Genomic DNA, 20,146 nt, shown 5'->3' with positions numbered 1-20,146 from the left:
GGCCGGCCGGCCGGCCGGAAAAAAAAATTTTTTGGCGCATACGTTTTTTGGAATGTGGGGACCCTAATTCGTGCTCATCCCAAGTTTGAGCCCGATCTGACGACTTTCGATTTTGCTCGGTACACAAAAGCTGTGTCTGAAAGAAACACAGCTAAAAACCCAAATTAAATGATTTCATCAGCATTTGTTTTTTTCAGGACTGATCAGATAGGTATTTGTGGGATTGTTAAGGATTTAATGAGAATAAAATTTATCGAATTTTAAAAGAAAAATGAAACAAGATATATTTGAAATAATTGAAATATTTTCAGGACTTGCTGGACTTAAGGTACTTAGTTTTAGCTAATCTGGAGAATCCGTCAAGTCCTACGAATCCTACAAATCCTAACGAAGTTGTCTCATTGCAACATCAAATACTTGAAACTTCCTTATCATCAAGCGCCTTAAGTTGTAATATGATAAAATCCTTTTTTCTAACAGTTCTATTCTGCTAAAAATTTATCTCTAAAAGGAATAAAAAAACTCTTGTTCTTAATTTGAAGAAAGCATATTTATTTTTCCAAAAAAAATAAGAAGAAAATTTCACTTATTTTGCTACAGAGAATCTGATACAGGGGATGATGCTCTATGCAAAAAATAGCCAGATAATAGAAAGGATAAAAAGATATTGTTAATTTTTTCTTCTGGAACACCACAAATTTTCTGCAAATAAATAACTTTTTCTTCATTCCGATTTTTTTATGATTATATTTTGATTTGAAAGTAAAAGTGCCAGTCGTGATTTCTTTGATATTATTTTGATATTAAGAATAAGAATAATATTAGAAGGAAGGATTTATTTTCCCGCGAGATAAAGAAAAGGGAAGGAAAGGATTAAACTTATACATCTCACATCGATTTTATATTAGTCCCACCCTTCAGCATTATAGAAGAATCCTTACAAAGAGGCAGCAGGATGTTTTTTTGAAGCACCGTCCCACGCTTTTTAGATTAAAAGTAGAGGAAGATCCATTCAAATATTCTTCCATTTGTTGAAGGATGAAACATTTTTTTTTTGCTTTTTTTTAAGTTTTCTTGGAGAAGACCAGAGGAGAGCTGTTTGATTGGATTTCTCCCTTTTTTTTGCAGCGAATCCCACTGAATGTTGGGCATCTCATTAGCGTCTCTATCTGTGTGTGTGATCATCGAGTTTATTGGGGGGATTTTCCGGAGGGTTCAGACACCATCTCTCGTCATCTTCCCATTTTCCGCACGACCACAAGTCGCCATTCGATATTGTAATCCACACACAAAACTCCTTCACTCTCTCTCACCATGCTGTTGTATCCTCCACTTCTTTTACTTCTCTCTCTCTCTCCTGATTTTGTCCCCAAATTCAGCAGCTTCATCTTCTTTGCAATTTCTCAACATTCATTTGCTGCGCGCATTAATTCATTTTTTCATTTTGCTTGTTTGTTTGTTTCTCCTCCACATCATTTTCCAGGCTCATAGTGTTGTTTCATCTCTCTCTTTCAAGTGTTTTGCATTTTAAACCACGACCATGTAGAAATCCTCGAATCTCCTGCTCCGGCCTTAAGAGCTCATTATCAGTAGGGTTGGGTGTACTGACTATTTGCTCCGCCGAAGCTCATTCTCTCAGCTCCTTGACTCTGTAAAAAATACATTTTTTTTCTTAAGTATATTCACAAAAGAAAAGGGACGTAGTCAGGAAGAGTTTGGGCTCCATAAATGATTAGACAGTTTAGAAGAGAAACGTCAAACGTTAGACAAAAATGTCAAAAGAGAAAAAAAGTTAAACAATATGGAAAGAAATGATAATCACTTGAAAAGGAACCTCAAACTTTAAAAAAAGAAATGTTAAACGTTAGAAAAAAACTGTCAAAAGAAAAGTAAAAGTCAAACGTCACGGAAAGAAACGTCTTGACATTAGAAAAGAAATGTCAACCACTAGAAAAGGAATGTCAAACATTAAAAAAAAAACGTCAAACGTCAGAATAGAAATGTCAAAACTTAGAAATGTCCAAATTTATAAATAAGAAACAAAATATAAAAAAGAAACGTTAAGAACATCAAAACTTAGATATGTAAAACTCTAGAAGTATCAAACTTTAGAAAAGAAATGCCAAAGGAAAAAAAAACACGTCAAACATTAGAAAAATAAAGTCAAGCTTTAGAAAGAATTGTCAAAAGTAAAAAGAAACGTCAAACGTTACATAAAAACATCAAGAATTAGAAAAATAAATGCAAAAAAAAACGTAAATCTCTAGAGAAGGATTCAGGGGAATCACCAGCAATGATGGCATCCCCTTCACTAATTAAATAAATAAATAAATCTAGAGAAGAAACGTCAAATATTACAAAACAAATGTCAAAACTTTTAAAAAGAAACGTTAAGAGAAAAAAATGTAAAACATTACAAAAAGTATGTCAGAAGTTATAAATAAAATGTCAAACATTTGAAAGGAATGTCAAACGTTACAATTAAAAAGCCAAACGTTATAAAACTAACGTCAAACCAAAAGAAAATAAATGTCAAAACAAACATTGGGCACAAGAAAATGCGAAGTAAATCAACTTAAAATGCAAGAAAAGTCAAACGTTAGAAATAAAAAGTCAAAAGTTAGAAAATAAACATCAAAAACGAAAAAAAGTCATAAAATAAAAGAAATCAACTCACATGAAGATAATCCTGACTCAGAATCCCATCCATTTGCGATTGGTAGTCACCCATGTAGTCCTGCGAAAGATCTCCCGGCTGGGAGAGACAGAAGCCCGGTTGGCTCATCCCCTGACTCATACCTTGCGTCAGGGGTCCCCCTTGGCTGGCATTGCGACTCTTCGACGTGCGCGCAGCATTGGCAATTGCGGAGAGCCCTGAAGTTGGACCATTGGGCACCCCCTTGCGACGTCCCTGCTTCGCAGCCTGAATTGCCTGCTGATGCTGATAGAATCTCGGTGGGATGTTGGTCATATTCATAAACATCCCCACAGGAACGGGCATATTGTTCATTGCTGCCCTCTCGGGGGAGATGTAGCTGATTGAATCATGTGTCCGGGAGAACATGTCCACTTGCGCATTCCGGGAGTGTCCACTACCAATGGCACCAAAACCAATTGGTGGCTGCTGCGACGGTTGGTACTGATTCATTGCAAATGTGCTGGATTTATCGTAGATAGAACCCGCAACCATGGCATCCTTTGCGTCATACATGACGTTGGACATGAAATGTGATCCCGGATTGAGCGTATTGATGATCTTCTTGGGCTTTGCGAATTGAATGAGGGACTCCTTTAGGTTATTGAGGGATCCCTCGACGAGAACCTTCTTCTCCTTGTAGAAATTCAGCAGATGATTCCACAGAGGCTGCTTGGAGAGAACCTTCGGATTCCCAACGATTATTATCCCATACCGAGCACGTGTTAGAGCCACATTGAGACGTCGTGGATCATTGAGGAAGCCAATCCCTTCGTGTTCATTCGAACGCACACATGACATTATAATGAAATCCTTCTCACGCCCCTGGAAGGCATCAACGCTGGCAATTTCAATCTCCTGATAGAGTTTGGAGTGGAGACTACCCTGGTACTGCATGTACTGCACCAAGTAGGCTCTCTGCCCTTCGTACGGTGTGATAATGCCAATCTGATCCGGACGAATGCCCGCCTTGAGGAATCTCGTGGTAATCTTCTCCACATTGGAGGCTTCAGTGCGATTCAGGTAGGAAGTCCCCGAGCCAGCCAATTCCTCAGCCCCTTGCGTTACAAGGAAGAACATTGGCCTATCGGGCTGTGGCCATGGGAACTCCACCTTGTACTTCCTCTCATCAGCACACACACCATTCTGCAGGCTACCCTCGTAGAAGAAATTCGACGGGAATTGCGATAGTTCCGGATGCATTCTGTACTGCACTTCCAGGCGGAAGGGACGAATTCCCAGAACCACGAGCCTCTCAAACAGACTCTGTGACAATCCCGCCTTGGCGGCTTTCTTGCACATCACCACAGGACCCAGCTGACAGTGATCCCCAACCAGGATTAGTTGCTTCGCCCCCAGGACAACGGGTACCATGCATTCGGGCTCCGTTGATTGCATACTCTCGTCAATGAGAATGGAATTGAATTTGATGCGTGCAAGACGAGGATCTCCCGCTCCGACGCATGTACAGCAAATCACATCAGCTGCCTCCAGGAGTTCCCGTTCAGCTGACTTCTTGAGCGCCCTGTAGCGTTTCTCATCGGACGAACTCAACTCTCCCGTTTCATCCTTCAGCAATTGGAGCTTCTGCAACTCCAAATTACTCTCCATGTTGCGAATTTGATTGTGCAACGCCAGGAAGCTCACGGGGGAGTCAATTGCTTCGCGACTCTTGGCGCAAACACGCACAACCTTCAAGTTTGTCCGATGAATCTTCTCCGTGAGCTGATCAACAGCTGTATTTGAGGGGGCACACACGAGTACGGGGCCACCATTCTGACGCACCAGCTGGTAGACAATTGTTGCACTTGTCACTGTTTTTCCCGTTCCCGGAGGTCCCTGAATGAGACTAAGTGGGCGCTGGACAGCGTGCTTCACGGCGTACACTTGCGAACGATTCAAATCCGGCAAATTGGGAGCACTGAAGTGCTTCGGGAGATTTGTGCAGCGAAATGTAACCTCATCGGAGCCATCGTGACGCCCATGCCCGAGGAGACGGGAGTAGATGTAGTTGGAGACGGAATTATCATCCACGGCAAACTTCCGCAGAGCCATTTGCATGCGATCGAATGAGGTGCCCTTCCAGATGAAGTCCACGGAAAAGTTGGACGTGCATTCAGTTGGTGCCTGCAGGCTGTTTTTAAGCTCCAACCCAACGTCCTCGCCATAGTTGTCCGGAACCTTAATTACGTGCCCTACGCCAAACCAGGGCTTGTGCAGCTCGCCAACGTAGCGCAACTTCAGCTCATCTCCGTGCATCAGCTTCATATCGCCATCGCTCTTGGCCAGTGTGAAGTATGCGATGGTTTTCTTATTCAGCCCCACATCCCAGCGCACCTCAATGTTCTCCTGCGTCTGGGATTCCTTCAGGCGCTTATCGTAGTCCGCCTCGAGCTTCACAAGGGGTCCAAAGACATTCTGATACTGATACCCATCATCATAGCGTAGCTGCACCTGTGCTGGCTCCTTGTCAATTCCAGGCTTCTCCAAGTCCTGAAAAGTCGCCTCAACGTTGTCCTTCCACAGCTCCTCGAGCTTGTTGATCTGTGCTGCGGAAATCTGCCTCGCACGCAGCTGTTCCTGCTCCGTGGGAACCTTCACGAGCCACGACAGGAAGCAGCGATCGGAAATGAGGGGTTTCCACTGTTCCTGATCCCAATTCATGTCCTTCAAACTATTCTGCGCAGCACATGGTTGTCTGAAAGGCAATTTCATTGCAATTATCAGCTTAAGTAGGAAATATTTCAAGTCTTACCTGCAGAGGAGGACAACCACCGAGTCTGCTTTGGCGGGAATAAAGCCCAAAACAAAGACATTTCGCACGCCACATGAGTAGCACTCAAGGACAGTCTCTCCCAGTGGTCCATCACTGTGCAGAGTCACTTCACGATGCTTCGCCCGTACCAGGTGGTTAACAATGTGGGATCCGGAAGTACTTCCACGCCCGTTGCAGAACCACTTTTTGCAGATATTGCACATAACCACTGTGCTGGGTTCGTGGATGCCACAGTACTTGCATGCATGGCCCGGAAGGTCCTGATTCGAGAGGAAGGCATCGTCGTCTTCCTCCTCAAATTGCAAATCATTTATCCCGCCCACGAGGGCAGAAACTTTCGTCCCAATATCCAGGCGCTTCCCGAAGCCATTAACCTGAAAATTTTGAACAAACTTCTTGAGTAAATCACAACAATAACCTCCCAATGCCTTCCGGACACTCCGATTGCCTTTCCGGAAAGCAGAAGTAGAAAAGATTTGGGATTTCTCCCCTCATTTACCTGACTTGTCGATGGTCCACTCAGGTTATCAAGCTGCGATCCCTGCGTCTGCGAGGGTACGGTGAAATCGCGGAAATCAAAGTCAGTTCCTTGAGTGTCAGCCCCAATCAGATCCTCCTCCGTGTCCAGAAAAGTCAAACTCTGGGAATTCGGCCCGTACGTGTCGACACTCATCTTGCTCCTTGGCAAATTTTCCAATTTCCTGCAATTGCGCACGTTTACTCAGCAATTTTCTCACTACCTGCACTTCAGATGATACCTACAGGTCTTGTTCAGGTGAATTAAGGTGATAATCTTGAGAGATTTCAGGGGGAAAATGTGATTTTTCATCCAGCGAGACAAAAATTTTTACTTGTCACGTCAAAAAATTCCTCTGACTCGAGCAATCGGGAAAATTATTTTGCGCTGAATATTTTTAGCCGGCTGACTGTTTTAATCTTTTCTGACTTTCTTCAGTTTAACAAAAAATTCAAGATTACTATGACAATAAATTGTACAAAATGTACCTAATTCATTTGAGATTTCCCTAATTTTAATTTCTGAACAAAAAAAAGATAAATTTTCAGCAAAAAGTTTTCCAAAAGTTAAAAGAAACCGCCGCAAAATTTCTTCGGCACGTGTCCAATCGGTTGAAATCGGAATAAACCGAAGTCGTGGACTGCAAAAACGATGTGATGTCAACAAACAATTTGTTTGAGTTGGTGGAGTGATTTTTAGTGAATTATCACGAAATAGCTGCACGGAATCTCAAAGAAAAGGTAAGAAGTTCCTCCTAGAAGTGCCACAAGGGATATTTATGTGAAAATTCGCGTGGAAATTGAGTGAAAGTACGTGAAAATATAAAGGAAAGTCAAGTCGCCTGTTGCTCATCTATACCCATCTCACTCGCACTCATTGCACTTCGTATTTGTGCATTGTTTTTCGTAATTTCGCGCGAACATTAAAAAAGGCGAACTTTATTTTTGGATCTGCTCGAAAAAATTCACCCAAAACGAGCAGACTCCGTGTTTTTCTTCAACTTTTCAGCATTCTATTTGGTAGCACGGCTTCACACTGAAATTACTCGAGGAGAATTTTCGTGGAAATCATTGGAGAAATGTGAAGAAATGGAAAATATATTTGTGCGATCTTCGAGGAGTTTTTTTGTGTGTAATTGAGCTGCTGAACATGTTTACGTAATCGGCGAAATGTGTGGCAAATTAAAATTAAAATTGCTTCTGTGCAGATGTTCTTCCACCCAATTATTCGGTCCTACCCACCAGAAAGCGGAAGAGATGAAACAGAATTTAATTTTATTTTCATTTATTTCCTCCGGGCTCACCACGAAATCTGTCATTTTCATGGCAAATTGATGGCATTTTGTGCACAAATAGGGTGTTAAAGTGGGATCGGGTTGCACTTTGGAAGCAGGAACGTCCTGGGTGGCTCCAAGGCACACGGTGTGCAAGAACAGACAACTCATCCTCTTATGGCAACTCGAGCAAATACCATTTCCTGAAACAAATACGCTCAATGCTTCAATGCAGAGACTTTTAACCACTTTGCAGTGAAGCAGAGCAGATTTATCCAAATCGGACCAGTATTTTCTAAAGAAGAGACCGTAAAAAAATTAATTGAATAATCGACCTGAGTCTCAAGAAATGGGAGGGATATGTTAGAGATTATGAAGTATTTTTAAATAGATAAGATTCTACATTTTGTCTTCTAAACATTTTATTATATTACTGCTTTACCGATTTTGATCATTTTTATTTTTTTTTAAACCATAAAATTGTTGAATTTGATCTGTATTGATGCAAATAAATCTTCTCTTTGACAAAATTCTCTCCTTTTTATTTACTTTAAAATCCCTTAACAATCTCAAAAGATAAAGAATCTGATGAAGGTCAGATTTAGATTTAAATTTAAAAGAAGATAATTTTCTATGAATCACATAATTAAACTTGAAGTTTATAAACTTTTGGCTTTAATATTTTTGAAAATAACAACTTCTAGCCCATAGTCTGTTGTTAAGACTTAAGAGCTCAATATCTTGATTATTTTCTTAAAATATTTATGTTGGAAAACTGTCATGATTAATTTTAGAAGCTTCAAAATAAAGCAAAACCATTATGAAGGGGCCTAGGGTGATCTAGAACTAATATATCGCATTGTTAAACCAATTAATTAAATTGTCTAATTAGACAGAAGAAATGCTATATTCTATTTAAATCAACCTTGCACCTAAGCTCTGTTTCCTGGTTGAACCGATTGAACGTAATCGTATTCCAAACTTTGTAAATGAAATAAGAATAAATAACAAGAAGAATCTGATTATATAGGAGCAAAGAATGAAAGCTCTGATTGGCTAATAAATTAGGAAAAAGCGTTTTCATTGGCTAACACTTGTTTAGGAGGGTAGAATCACAGTGCAAAGTTAATTTGAAGAGCGTAAAAAAGTTTTTTTTTAATCAATTTTACCTCAAAATTGGAAAAAAGAGACAATGACGATTTAAATTAAATTATAATTTATTTCAATTGTAAAATACGGAAACATTTTTGAAACCAAAGATGTTCTTTTGAAAAATAAATAAAAATCTCTTAGCGACAGAAGATGATGTATGCTCAATTGGATGCTTCCAAATTCAACATTAATCTTCATTTATATTCAATTAAGCAGAGACTTATTCAATTCGCTACCGCACAACTTACCTCCCACATTTTCTGCTCAAACTGCGTTTCTCATGAAAACGGAATCAATAGGTGAAATGTCCCATTGCTGCTTCTCTATATAACGTGAACCACACACAGTGTTTGTGTGGGAAAATTCATCTCGCATCCACGTTTTTGATCCAATGACGGAATATCGTCGTTGTCGTCGTCGTGACTCTGTGTGCCAAATGCAAAAGACGGAAGGAAAAATTGCAAATTGTGCAAATTGTAGATCTTATACTTTGGGTGACAACTTTCATTGCACTTTCCGTGGTGGGAGAGATAGAGAGAGAGAGAAAGAGAAGATGGGAAAAGATAGTTTTGCGAAAAATACCCTCCTTCGTGTTCTTTGCGATTTAGCGTGAGAGCGATGGTGTGGATTTTTCTGGGAAATGCTGCGCTTCTTGAAGGTGGAAAAATGTTGTGGTGGAGGGAATTATAATGAAGAAATCATCAGCATGTGTGTGTATGTGAGACAAAAGAGCCCTTGACACCGCGAATTGCGAGAAAGATCTCTTTTTTAATGCTTTGAAGATTGAAATGAAAAAAATTATAATTAATACGATGACGCCAACACTTTAGTTGAAGGGGGGTATATACTGTGAATGAATGGGTAAAAGATGATGTAATGATTGTAGCAGTTGGTTGTTGAAATCATGCGTGTCGAGATGCTTTTATGACTCTAATGTGTTGCTTATTCATCGATTCTCCGAATTACCAATCGTGAAAATCCTCCAAAGCAACAAGTAAAAGTGTCTTCACTTCAAATACAAAATCCCTCCTAACAAAGCTGCTGATGAAAGTGACGCGGTGGTGATTGAGTAGTGTACAGAAATTGGGGAAAATCGTTTATCCTCTATCACGGTGGGAGGTAAATCTTTCTGCCTTCTTAGGTCTTTAAGGTTTTATTTGAGAAAGTATCAAAAAGGCCAGGATTTAAGCATTAAACACCAGTTTTGAGGAAGAACGAATTAAAAGATGAGCTATGCTAGGTAGCCCCTAATACTTTCCTAGGTTAGATAAGTCCTTAAAAATCTTAAAGCTTTGATAGCCTAGGGGCTCTAGTCTCAACTTTAGGCTTCCTCTATTAAGTGTAAAGGTTTGATTCCTCTTGGAGCTAATACGTTCAACTCTTTGGCTTGACTTTCCCCCTAGGAATCCTAGGTGAAATAACTAGATGGAAGTTTTGGTTAAGGAACCTACGATCCTCTAAGCAACAGTTTTAGAACTTTTAAAGGCATTTGTGTCATCTTCTAAGAAAATCATCAAGTTTTCTTATCAATTTCGGCTACCTTCATTCCTTTCATCAGGCCTACAACAATTAATACCAAAATCGTATTAGATCTTACGGAATAATTTTACTGTATTTATAAACCAAAACGGCATCCTCTCAGTTGTTCAGCGACGTTTTAATTTTTATAAATCTATCTCTTGAATGCCTGAAACAATCGCTTTTTTTATTAAACTTTTAAACAGCATTAAGAAAAACCCAAGAAACTTCTTATCTCAATTGAGTTAATGCACATTTCCAACACATTTTGAGTTCTTTTTTTGCATTAATTTGTTCTCTAATCATAATGTATTCCTGTTCCAGTTGTTTCCTACATAAATTGGAGTTTCTTATGCTCCCGCATATACGACATTAAATTATGGAACTTCTCTCTTTCTCTCTGTCTCGGTGGCATCTTAAGTTCACGTGCACTCGTGACTAAATACCGTTGAAAGAATTTTAACGTTTTCCGCGGCCAAGGAGAGGCACATGGGTGTTGTAACATCCAACAGTTTGTTGTACAAAGCGCAAATACGCGAAGATTCCGCTGCTTGGACGTGAATTAACTACCAATCGGTGTTTTTAGTAAGGCAAAACGTTTGCTTCCATTGCCCCGAAGAAGGTGGTTGTGCGGTGGATGAGACTTGCAAGTAAATAACTCCAATATACAATAAAATCCAGCTGGGTTCGCGCCACACTTTATTCATTTTCATTTAGATTTAATATTAGAGGTTTACATCACACACACACACCTTCCTTCTTAATGCAATCTTACGTGAAGTCTCTTCTCTTATGTTGCTCTTTTATGTATTGAAGAATGCTTCGTCACCAATGAATCTGTATTTATGCATAAAATGTGAGCTTTAAAAGTGAATGTGGATAGAAACCTGCTTTTCCCATCAATACTATTTTTCCAATATACATTGTATATTATCTTTTGACTCTTTGGATGTTACTCAATTCACCTCGAAAGGTTGGAATTTGAGTCACGTGTCATAATCTTTAGTATAATCCCGCTGACATTATATATTCTTATGCATCTCCATGTGGCTTACTGCCGGTTAATTTAAAAGGAGAAAATGCATGACAATTAATTAGAAAAAAAAGTATATGGAGTTGAATGAAATATGTAAATGTTATTTTGCAGAACTAATCGGATTTAGATAAATTTATTGTTGCAATTTTATTTTTTGATTTATTGCACATTTAACACGCTGTCTCCCAGGGACAACTTTCGTAAAGCTTATTATTTCGCTTTTATTGCAAAAATTTGTGTTTTTTTTTTCAACAAAAAATACATTTTTTTCTTATTAAAAAGAACTATCTACTCTGTTTAAGTTTAAAAGTAGTTCTGTATTCATTGTAAGCTACTATATACAACGAATTGCGTGCTATTTACTATGTTATTACTAATGTTGCTCTTACTTGATATATTGCTATTATTTATCAGTAGTGTTTATGGGAATGATTATGAATGTCAACAAAAGGGCTGTTTATGCAGGACGAAGGAAAAATAGATAATATAGTATCCAAGAGTGGAAATGCTTTTTAATACCATTTGTTTGGGGAGATACTTTCTCCCACAACTCAAGTCCCTAAATCGATTGAATGTCATTAAATTTTTCACAATGTGATCGATAATTGTGGGAAAAAGTGATTGCATTTGCAACACAAACCGTCAATGTACATTCATAAGGTGATATGTTGAAAATTGAACATATTTTTATTCAATTTCGAGGACTTCTTTTGATAAAGAATTCACTCTTCGGAACTTTATGAATTATGAAATATTTCCCATTAATATTCCAATGAGGATACAATGATGAAGTCAACCTGTTGACTCTATATTTTTTTCGGGCTGCGTCAGAAAGTAATTTTTCCTTCAGCAACTTTTGTGAAACACGCAAAAAGTTTAAAATAAATAACAACGACGACAATAAAATGTATTCAACTTCTCGGAACCTTCAACTATTGGCCAAAATAACAATGGGACAAGAACGTGACTGTGTGGCTTTTTATTTAGCTATTTCTGTGTAAAAATTTTAAATCTTTTTATCAGTGTGTAATAAAAGAGACATTCTTAAGTGAATCAGAGAAGTAAAAAATGAGCAAATAAGGAACTAAGAAGCTGAAGTTTTAATTAATTATTATTGTACCTGAAAAGAAGTTATCACGTTTTTATGCATAAGTAATGTCATAAAGATTGTTTTTGGGGATTTTTCCAGGTGATTTTCCTCTGTAATTGTATAAGGAGATATATGATGACTTGCATGAAATTTTTTTCTAGAACTTACTCATTGCGTATCATATATTGTGGACTGTATGATAAATTAAATATAGAAGTAATTTCCTCCTTAATTTCTTTCTCATATTTTACAGTGTAAATTATGCGTTATATGATAAGAAATTGGGATTAAAGAAGTAATGAAAAATGTTAAAATTTTATTTTTGTGCAAATATGATGTTTAATTTTTTCTCCAGACTTTTTTATTCAAATAAGTATTGCATCAAAGTCCCACCTTCCAGTTGATTGTAATTTAAATTCAATTTGCAAATTTTAGTGTCTTGACTCACTATTCAGTGAATGTTAACCTGCTCATAGAGTGAGCAGGTACCCCTAAATCGGCGGACATAAAATTAATCAAATAGGAAAAAAATCAAAAAAATTTGATTTGTCAATGAAAAAAAATAAACTTTTTCTTATTCATTAAATTTAGTGTCTATTTATTTAAAGAAATACTCTGCAAGTAAATTTTACCAAAAATGAATTAGCCCTAACTGAAGAAATAAACATAAGACACGTTCTTATGCGAAAATGGAGGGAAATCCCCAAGGAGGAAATTAAATTGAAGAAAAATAAACAGCAAATGGGAGTGTTCTAGTTGTGGGTGGCATAAAGAGAAAATTGACATAATCAATCATCTATCAGGGCGGATGATCTGTGAGGAATTAATGGATTTCTCAAGCTGAGCTGAGGGTGGATGGGAGCATAATTTGCTCATGTGAAGAAGGGGAACAAAAAAGTAATATGTAGTACCTACTATGTAGTCGTCTAGATCGTGCGATGAAGATGCAGAAAAAAAGGAGGCAGGTACAAGAAATAAATTCATCAATAGTTAATATCGCATACATTAAAGTGTTTCTCGGTATGCTGATGAATCAATGTTGATTCCACGTTGTGCATTAACCATTCATTATTATTTATTGAGTTACTCAATGTCAAGTTCTGCTCGCGCACACGAAATCGACTGTAGAAAACCCCGTCGAAGGCCTGTCTATATAATTTTGTTCTTATTGATTATTTTACGAAAATTCTAATGAAAGTTCCAACGAATATTCCAAGCATTTCTCAGATATTTTACTCTCTATGCTAAACATTTATTTTGTAGACTAATAAAATGTGCTTCCAAGGCAAATTGAATGAGTTTGCAAAAAATATATTATATATGGTAGAATTTGGGACTGAAGAGGACACAAAAGGAGGAAAAGCCGTCAAAATCGATTGATTTTCTTTTCTATATTGTACAAATACCTACACTACAACATGATAATTTGATATCTTTCAATATTTCCAAAATCAACCAGAGTCTTTATTAGTTTTCCTTCGCAGTAGGTGTATGGGTGGGAGTGGAGGAAGGAATGGAGAATGGATGAATGAGAAAATTGGCGCACAATTTCCTTTCAATAGTCATTAGTGCTGTCGTAGTTCTTTTTTTTTTGCTTCCGCCCTCAAAATGTGAGACAAACTTTGGAGGTCGTCCCCATTCACTATCACTCTATTGGGATTATATAGTGCGAATGGGGGGAGCCTTGAAATGCGATTCACCATAAAGGGATGGATGGAAAGGGATGAGTGGGCGAAATAGATGAGGAATTAATTAAATGGAGAGAGAGCATAAAGTGACACAGAAAGCTTTTTATCGTTTCCTATAAACATTTTCCTCTCTCCTTATGTTTATTGGCGGATAGCACGAAAAATGGAGCAAATGTTTTTTTTGCGCTTTTCTCAATTGTCGCCCATCAAACCTCTCCCAATTGACTTCTAAACCATTTAACACTCTGTTTAATCTTTAAGTTTTTGCTTTCATATATAGATCAAAAACTAATAATCAAAATGGTTTACTTTTTGAGTTTGTGTATGTAAATTAAATTGTTCACTGAAGCACATAATGCGTGTCTCAATACAAAACAAAAAAGAATGTTCAATTTTGATTATTAATTTTCATTCTCACAACCTTCTTCTTTGGAGCTCCGACGTTACAATGCAAACAACGAAATTATTAAAATATCAAGGACATGGCAATTTGCTACGCATTTTTGTGGAGAAGCAAGTAAAAATGCTTTGGGTATGGAGTCAGGAAAAAAATCATATGATACACAAATTTTAGTTGTGAAGAATGAACGGGGAAATATGCTGGGTCATATGGATTTTTCTGTCTTCCATTAGAGCATAGCTATGTGCGGAAGAAAGATGCACGATTGGGAGGGGGGGGGGGGAGCTTGAACAATGAACTTTACTTAAGCTATATCCCAATGAAATTTGCGTTGTACGAAATCTCCCGCATGATTATTGCCCTCGTTGTTTATTCCATTGATGATGTTTCGTCTGTTCCGTAGAAGGACATTTTGCTGAAAAAAAAATAGAAGAGGAGGAAAATTCATTGAGCGAATTGGACAAAGTAAAGATAATTAGAAGAAAATATGGGATGGTCTAATTAAAATGACAAATAATCCACCTATCTGATCAGGTGTGTCACCAAATCTTCTCTAATGATTCCATGATTGCAGGAATGAAATGAATTTGGTCACGCCTCTTGTCTTTTCTGATTTCCTTTCCAACACACACGTTTCGTCTTCTAGAGGTGAGCTTTGAGCTTTCACGCAGTGCTCTGAAAATATACTTCAACTTTTAAAGTATTTTCACGGATACCTCGAATTCATTCACTTCTTTCAATCCACAAATAGAATTTTTCGTTCTTCGCTATGTCCATCGTCTTTTTTTTTGTGAAGATGGACGCAGAAAAAATTCTACAAAAAAAAGGGATCTTCAAGACATTCTCAAATCAGCATGATTCTCACTTTCTCATAAACATGTTTGCATTACCTTGTGCTTTTTGCGGGCGATATGGTGGTTATTCGCAGAGGACTGCTGACTGAATGGTCAGACATTTGATGGGATTTGGGGTGTGGGTGTCAGGGAAAAAAAATCACGACACAATTTCACATGCGAAAAACTTTTCATGGGCAACCATTATCGTGAGTAGACGATGAATTTTCTCTTTTGGATTTTTTCTTTCTGCGCGGTGGAAAGGGGCATCCAATTGCATTTTGTCTGCCTATACAGAGGTACCTTGCTGAGGGAGTGAGCTCTTTGTGGGGGTGGTGGGTGTCATTGGGTAAATAGAAAGTCCTCCACAGTTATTAATGTAATGATGGCAAGATTGTGTGTATCCTTCACCCCACCTTTAGTGACACGTGTCCTCTCCTTTCGTTGAAGGGTGTGTGTGTGTGCTGTGAAATATAATTTTGTGGATTTTGTGATTTGGTGTCGCAGGTGGATGGGTGCGAGTTGGTGCTCAAAGTGACCACCAAGTGAGCAAACCAAGACTTGGCAGGTAATCGATAAAAAAGGAGTAAATTTCGACCGTCTCATGGGGTTGTGTGCATAATAAAATTTTACATTATATGGCCCACAATATGTTGCTGCCGTGAAAGTTTGTATAATTTATTCAAATATAAAAACTATTATGTATCACCATAATATTTTGGCGTCTTACCATCCCTTTTATTGTTGTGCTACCCGCCAAAGCATATAAGTGGAATGTTTGCTGATTACATAGGGCAAGCAGAAAAAATCCCACTTCAATATCCCCGTTTCGCGTGCAGGAATTATGGGGAATAAATCTTTCTTGTGAGTCATGGAGTTTTCTAACATTGTGGCAATTCCGCATGATACTTGACCACAGGTTTTATCAAATGCATTTCCGACTTTGATAACAATTAAAACTATTTTTTTTTGTTAAAAGATTCAATTTTTTATACTTCCTCTAATTTTTTCTTTTAAAATTCCTTAAAAAATATGAGAAATAAGTTTAATTTTACTTTTGAAAGCTTATCTATAATAAAATCTTTGAATTAAATTTATTTCTTGCTCTTAAGACTTTTTTTTATTATATCCGCATATTTTCTCTTATAAAAAATTACCGTTTTTCACATTTTATCACCCACTATTACACCCGCAAATAATAAGTTATTAATTATCATGTATTAACTTTATTCTCAATGGCTCTATAGCACATTGTAAATGCAATAATCTTTGCTTAGTCATATTTTACAATTAATAATTCTAAACTACCATGACATACAAAAGGTTACCATGGAAATAAAGAATTCCTCTGGTAGTCAATATGCTAATTTTCAGTTTGTATATTTGCAAAACATCCACAAGACTCAGTGAGGCTCGAAAAGAGCAAATAATCACAACTTGTGTATGTAAATTAATGAATTTTGTGGAGGAATTTTCTGTAAATTGATGCCTATTAGCACAATTAACCCCTAATTAAATTTATTTTCTCTCCATGTGCGTCGAAAAATATTGAATAGAATACCTTTGCTGCGGGATGTTGATATAATTGATTAAATTAAATATGCGCGGTTTTCGGGGGAGGTGTCAATATCAATTTCCATCCTGGTAAATTTTCTAATTTCAACTAATTATGTCGACTGAGAATTCACATGAGGACTGTGAGGGTGAAATGTTCTAAAGGAAGAATTTTATTTCGTTTAAAATTTTATTGAATTTTTTTCAAAAAGATCATCAAAATGACAAAATATCTCTAGAATTTTATATTTTACTTCTTCTTTAAAATTACCTAATATACCTAAATTACTCGCAATCAGAAAAACGAAGAAAATTACCGCCGCATCTTTGACTGGCGGGGTAATGAAGAAGGTAATGGAATAAATGATCACTTCATGTGAGATTTAACACAATGATGAAATTCTCATTGCTAAGAGCGGCTTATTCCATGATAAAATGAAGACAAAAAAAATTGGCAATTTGCTAGAGTTTTCGGTTGGGAAATGAGATTCACTTTTTTTTTTCAATTTTTAACTCTCTCACGATTGGATTCGGTGTAGGTAATTCAAAAGAAAATTACTCAACGGCAACATTGCATCACTAAACACCACCATTTTTCTTATTTATTTACAACATTGTTTAGAATTCTCTTTGGTGGGATATTTTCTAATACAATTATGTGGAGCATTGACAGGAAAAAATATAGCATGGATGGAACAGTATAAAGCGAAAGAACGGTAAGTAAAACTTACGGGCTGTGATTCTTTCTTTGTCAGTGAAATGTGAAATTGACTGAAAATTGAGGATGGGCAAATTTTGAGGAAGGATTTCTCGCGCACCGAATCACAGCCAACGCTCAGAAATTTTGTGAAAAGCCTTAATCATGGGCGTTGGCTGTGATTCGGTACGCGAGAAATCCGTCCTCAAAATTTGCCCATCCTCAATTTTCAGTCAATTTCACATTTCACTGACAAAGAAAGAATCACAGCCCGTAAGTTTTACTTACCGTTCTTTCGCTTTATACTGTTCCATCCATGCTATATTTAATATTTATCTTTGCAGTTTATATATATTTATCTTTGTATTTTTATATGTATATACAATGTATATATCTATGCATTTATATATATTTTATTTAATTTTATATGTGTATATATAAAACGCCCCGCTGCGCGGGGCGTTGGACTTATGTAACTCAAGATATGACATGTTAACTTTAAAACGCGATATCTCCGGAACGGCTACATAGATTTTCTTCATTTTTGGCATGATGAAAGATATTATAGCCAATTATAACATATCAAAATATGAAGCAATTATATAAAGCGGTGCTCGAGATATTCATCGAAAACTCATCGAAAATTTTGTTTTCGATTTTAGCGCCACTTGCGGTCATTTTTTGAACTTGCGATGTTCCGAGCAGTTGTAGGGCTCGTTAATATCTTTCATTTGAGCCCGAGTTGATCAAAATCGGTCAAGCCGTTCTCGAGTTATGGTCGATTTTCGATGAAAAATTGTGGCGGCCATATTGACTAAACGGCTTGACCGATTTTCAAAAATGAGGTATCGTTGGAAAGGTCTTGATGGCCCCTACAACATATCAAAATTTCAGACCTCTAGCTAAAATAGGGGCTGAGATATAGCGAAAACAAAATTTGACAGTTATTCAAAATGGCGGACGCGGGGGTGGGGGGTTGGATTTGACTTCATAATCGGATGTCTTCCACCCGATATATGAACTTTGTCGTTGACCGCAAGTCTCTATCTATTACCGTTCTCTTGCAATATAGTGTTATATTCCGGCCGGACGGACGGCCGGCCGGCCGGCCGGAAAGATTTTTGGCGCATACGTTTTTTGGAATGTAGGGACCCTAATTCGTGCTCATCCTAAGTTTGAGCCCGATCTGACGACTTTGCATTTTTGAGTGTACACAGAAGCTGTGCTTCTTTCAAGAAAGAATCACAGCTAAAATAGTGATGGAAAAGAAAATTTATATACGTGACACTCATGGTCTTTTCGACACTAATGTAGGAGGGTTGTGATGATGATAAATAGAGCTACTTATATTGATAATTTTTTCGATTCAAATGACAATGCATATCTGCCTGGAATTATTTCAACATATTTCTTCATATTTATTTTATGAGCATACATATGATTACATGAACTAAATTATAAGGATATCTAGATCTCCCCTTCAGGAGCGTAGACTGGGAGGATGTTTTGGTGTCAAAACACCGCCTAAAAGTTCAGAAAGTTCAAGCTTTTTTTAGAAGTCAAAAGAAATCATTTTCATGATAAAAATTACATTACAATAAAAATAAAATATAAAAAGGGAATTTTCAAACGTAAGAAAAACATTTAACGTTAAAAAAATGACAAATATTTAAAAGAAGCTTAAAACGTTAGAAAAGGAACATCAAAGGTTAGAAAAGAATAATCCGAAATAAGAAAATTAAAGTCAAAAATTAAGAAATATGTCCAACGTTAGATAAATAAACATAAAAAATAAACGTCAATGTTTGTAAAGAAATGTGATGTCGTTTTTAATCTATTTTTTACGTTTACAAATTTAAACATAAAATCTCAAAACCTATAATTAAATAAACTTCTGCCCATGTCCCAGCTACCCTAAAAATTTAAAATAAAAATCCTAAAGTTTTTTAATCAATTTCCGACAAAGTGCCCATTATTGCTTATTTTCAAGCAACTTCATCATTACCTAATGCTATACAGAGAGTCGCAATAACGCGATTGACGCCATCAATATGATGGTTAAATTAAATCGATTTGTCATTAAATGCCTCCTTCTTGCTCATAAAATGTAGAAACTATCTAGCGATAAAAAGGAAAATGTTATTTTCTGACATTATTAAAGTGGGAACCACTGTGAAAAGCACAAAAAAGATAGATTGATGGGAAAAATTGGACAGATCCTTTATACACCTTGTTCCTTTATTTTACTATTATTATGTCTTGGTACTAAATGGGCTCAACCATATAAAGTTTCGGTGTATCCATGAAGGTGAAATGCCTTGATTAAACTGATAAAATTCATTTTCTGAGATTATGCATTTTTTTTCATTTTACCCAAGTTTTACCAATTAAGATGCAATCATAAATTTAGTTAGTATACACCTATAAAGGTAATTAAACTTCTTAACCCTCGCACTGTATGGACAAACTCTATGTACGCGAGAATATGCATTGAGTGTGAAGGATTTCGTGCTAAAAGGTTAAGAATATTGTTTTTCTTCCCATTTTGTATTTCATTTTGCGAATTGTATGTCATGGACAATTTTTGCCCTACTTATTAATAAAACCTCCACATCAACCTCTTCCCCATTTCTTCCACCCGCCCTACCTTACTACGATTCTTTTTTTTTCTTTTTCGTGTGGGTTGCCCCTATTTTCAGCGTAGTGTGCAGATTTTCCTGATACACCATCTGCGTGAGAATTTTATTTTCATTTTTACCTTTTAGTTTCCTCCTTCACACCCAATTCCCAGTATAATTCAACCTTCCCAGGGAAAGACAGTGAGCTTCAACTGTCACGATATGAAAATATGTAGTAGGTACGTACCTAGCCTGACAATATGTGTGGGAAGAGATACTATGAAATTACCAGGTGAAAG

At 37.0% G+C, this 20,146-nt stretch overlaps 2 protein-coding genes across 6 annotated transcripts in view; one reads left to right on the top strand and one right to left on the bottom strand.

Moving 5' to 3' along the window:
• Positions 1 to 531: 531 nt before the first annotated feature.
• On the bottom strand, positions 532 to 6,355 carry LOC129794065 (regulator of nonsense transcripts 1 homolog). 2 transcript variants are annotated; one of them, XM_055834657.1, is made up of 5 exons: positions 6,234 to 6,355; positions 5,971 to 6,172; positions 5,451 to 5,845; positions 2,678 to 5,393; positions 532 to 1,649 (listed from the first exon to the last, which is right to left on the bottom strand). In XM_055834657.1, the coding sequence occupies exons 2-5, from the start codon at positions 6,142 to 6,144 to the stop codon at positions 1,587 to 1,589; spliced, it is 3,348 nt and encodes a 1,115-aa protein (XP_055690632.1). In that variant the 5' UTR covers positions 6,145 to 6,172; positions 6,234 to 6,355; the 3' UTR covers positions 532 to 1,586. The 2 variants fall into 2 exon arrangements, with proteins under 2 accessions (XP_055690632.1, XP_055690640.1); XM_055834665.1 differs by having other exon boundaries at positions 5,971 to 6,351.
• Positions 6,356 to 6,623: 268 nt separating this feature from the next.
• LOC129793991 (phospholipid-transporting ATPase ID) overlaps positions 6,624 to 20,146 on the top strand; it is a 47,172-nt gene continuing 33,649 nt past the window's right edge. For 3 of the 4 annotated variants that reach the window (XM_055834599.1, XM_055834591.1, XM_055834548.1), the window contains exon 1: positions 6,624 to 6,728. The gene's annotated coding sequence lies outside the window, so the exon portion shown is untranslated. The remainder of the gene's footprint in view (positions 6,729 to 20,146) is intronic. The other variant, XM_055834575.1, reaches the window with a different exon arrangement.

The sequence above is a fragment of the Lutzomyia longipalpis genome, chromosome 1 (assembly GCF_024334085.1).
Source record: "Lutzomyia longipalpis isolate SR_M1_2022 chromosome 1, ASM2433408v1".
NCBI classification, from domain to species: Eukaryota; Metazoa; Arthropoda; class Insecta; order Diptera; family Psychodidae; genus Lutzomyia; species Lutzomyia longipalpis.
This window is presented reverse-complemented; position numbering and strand designations above follow the sequence as displayed.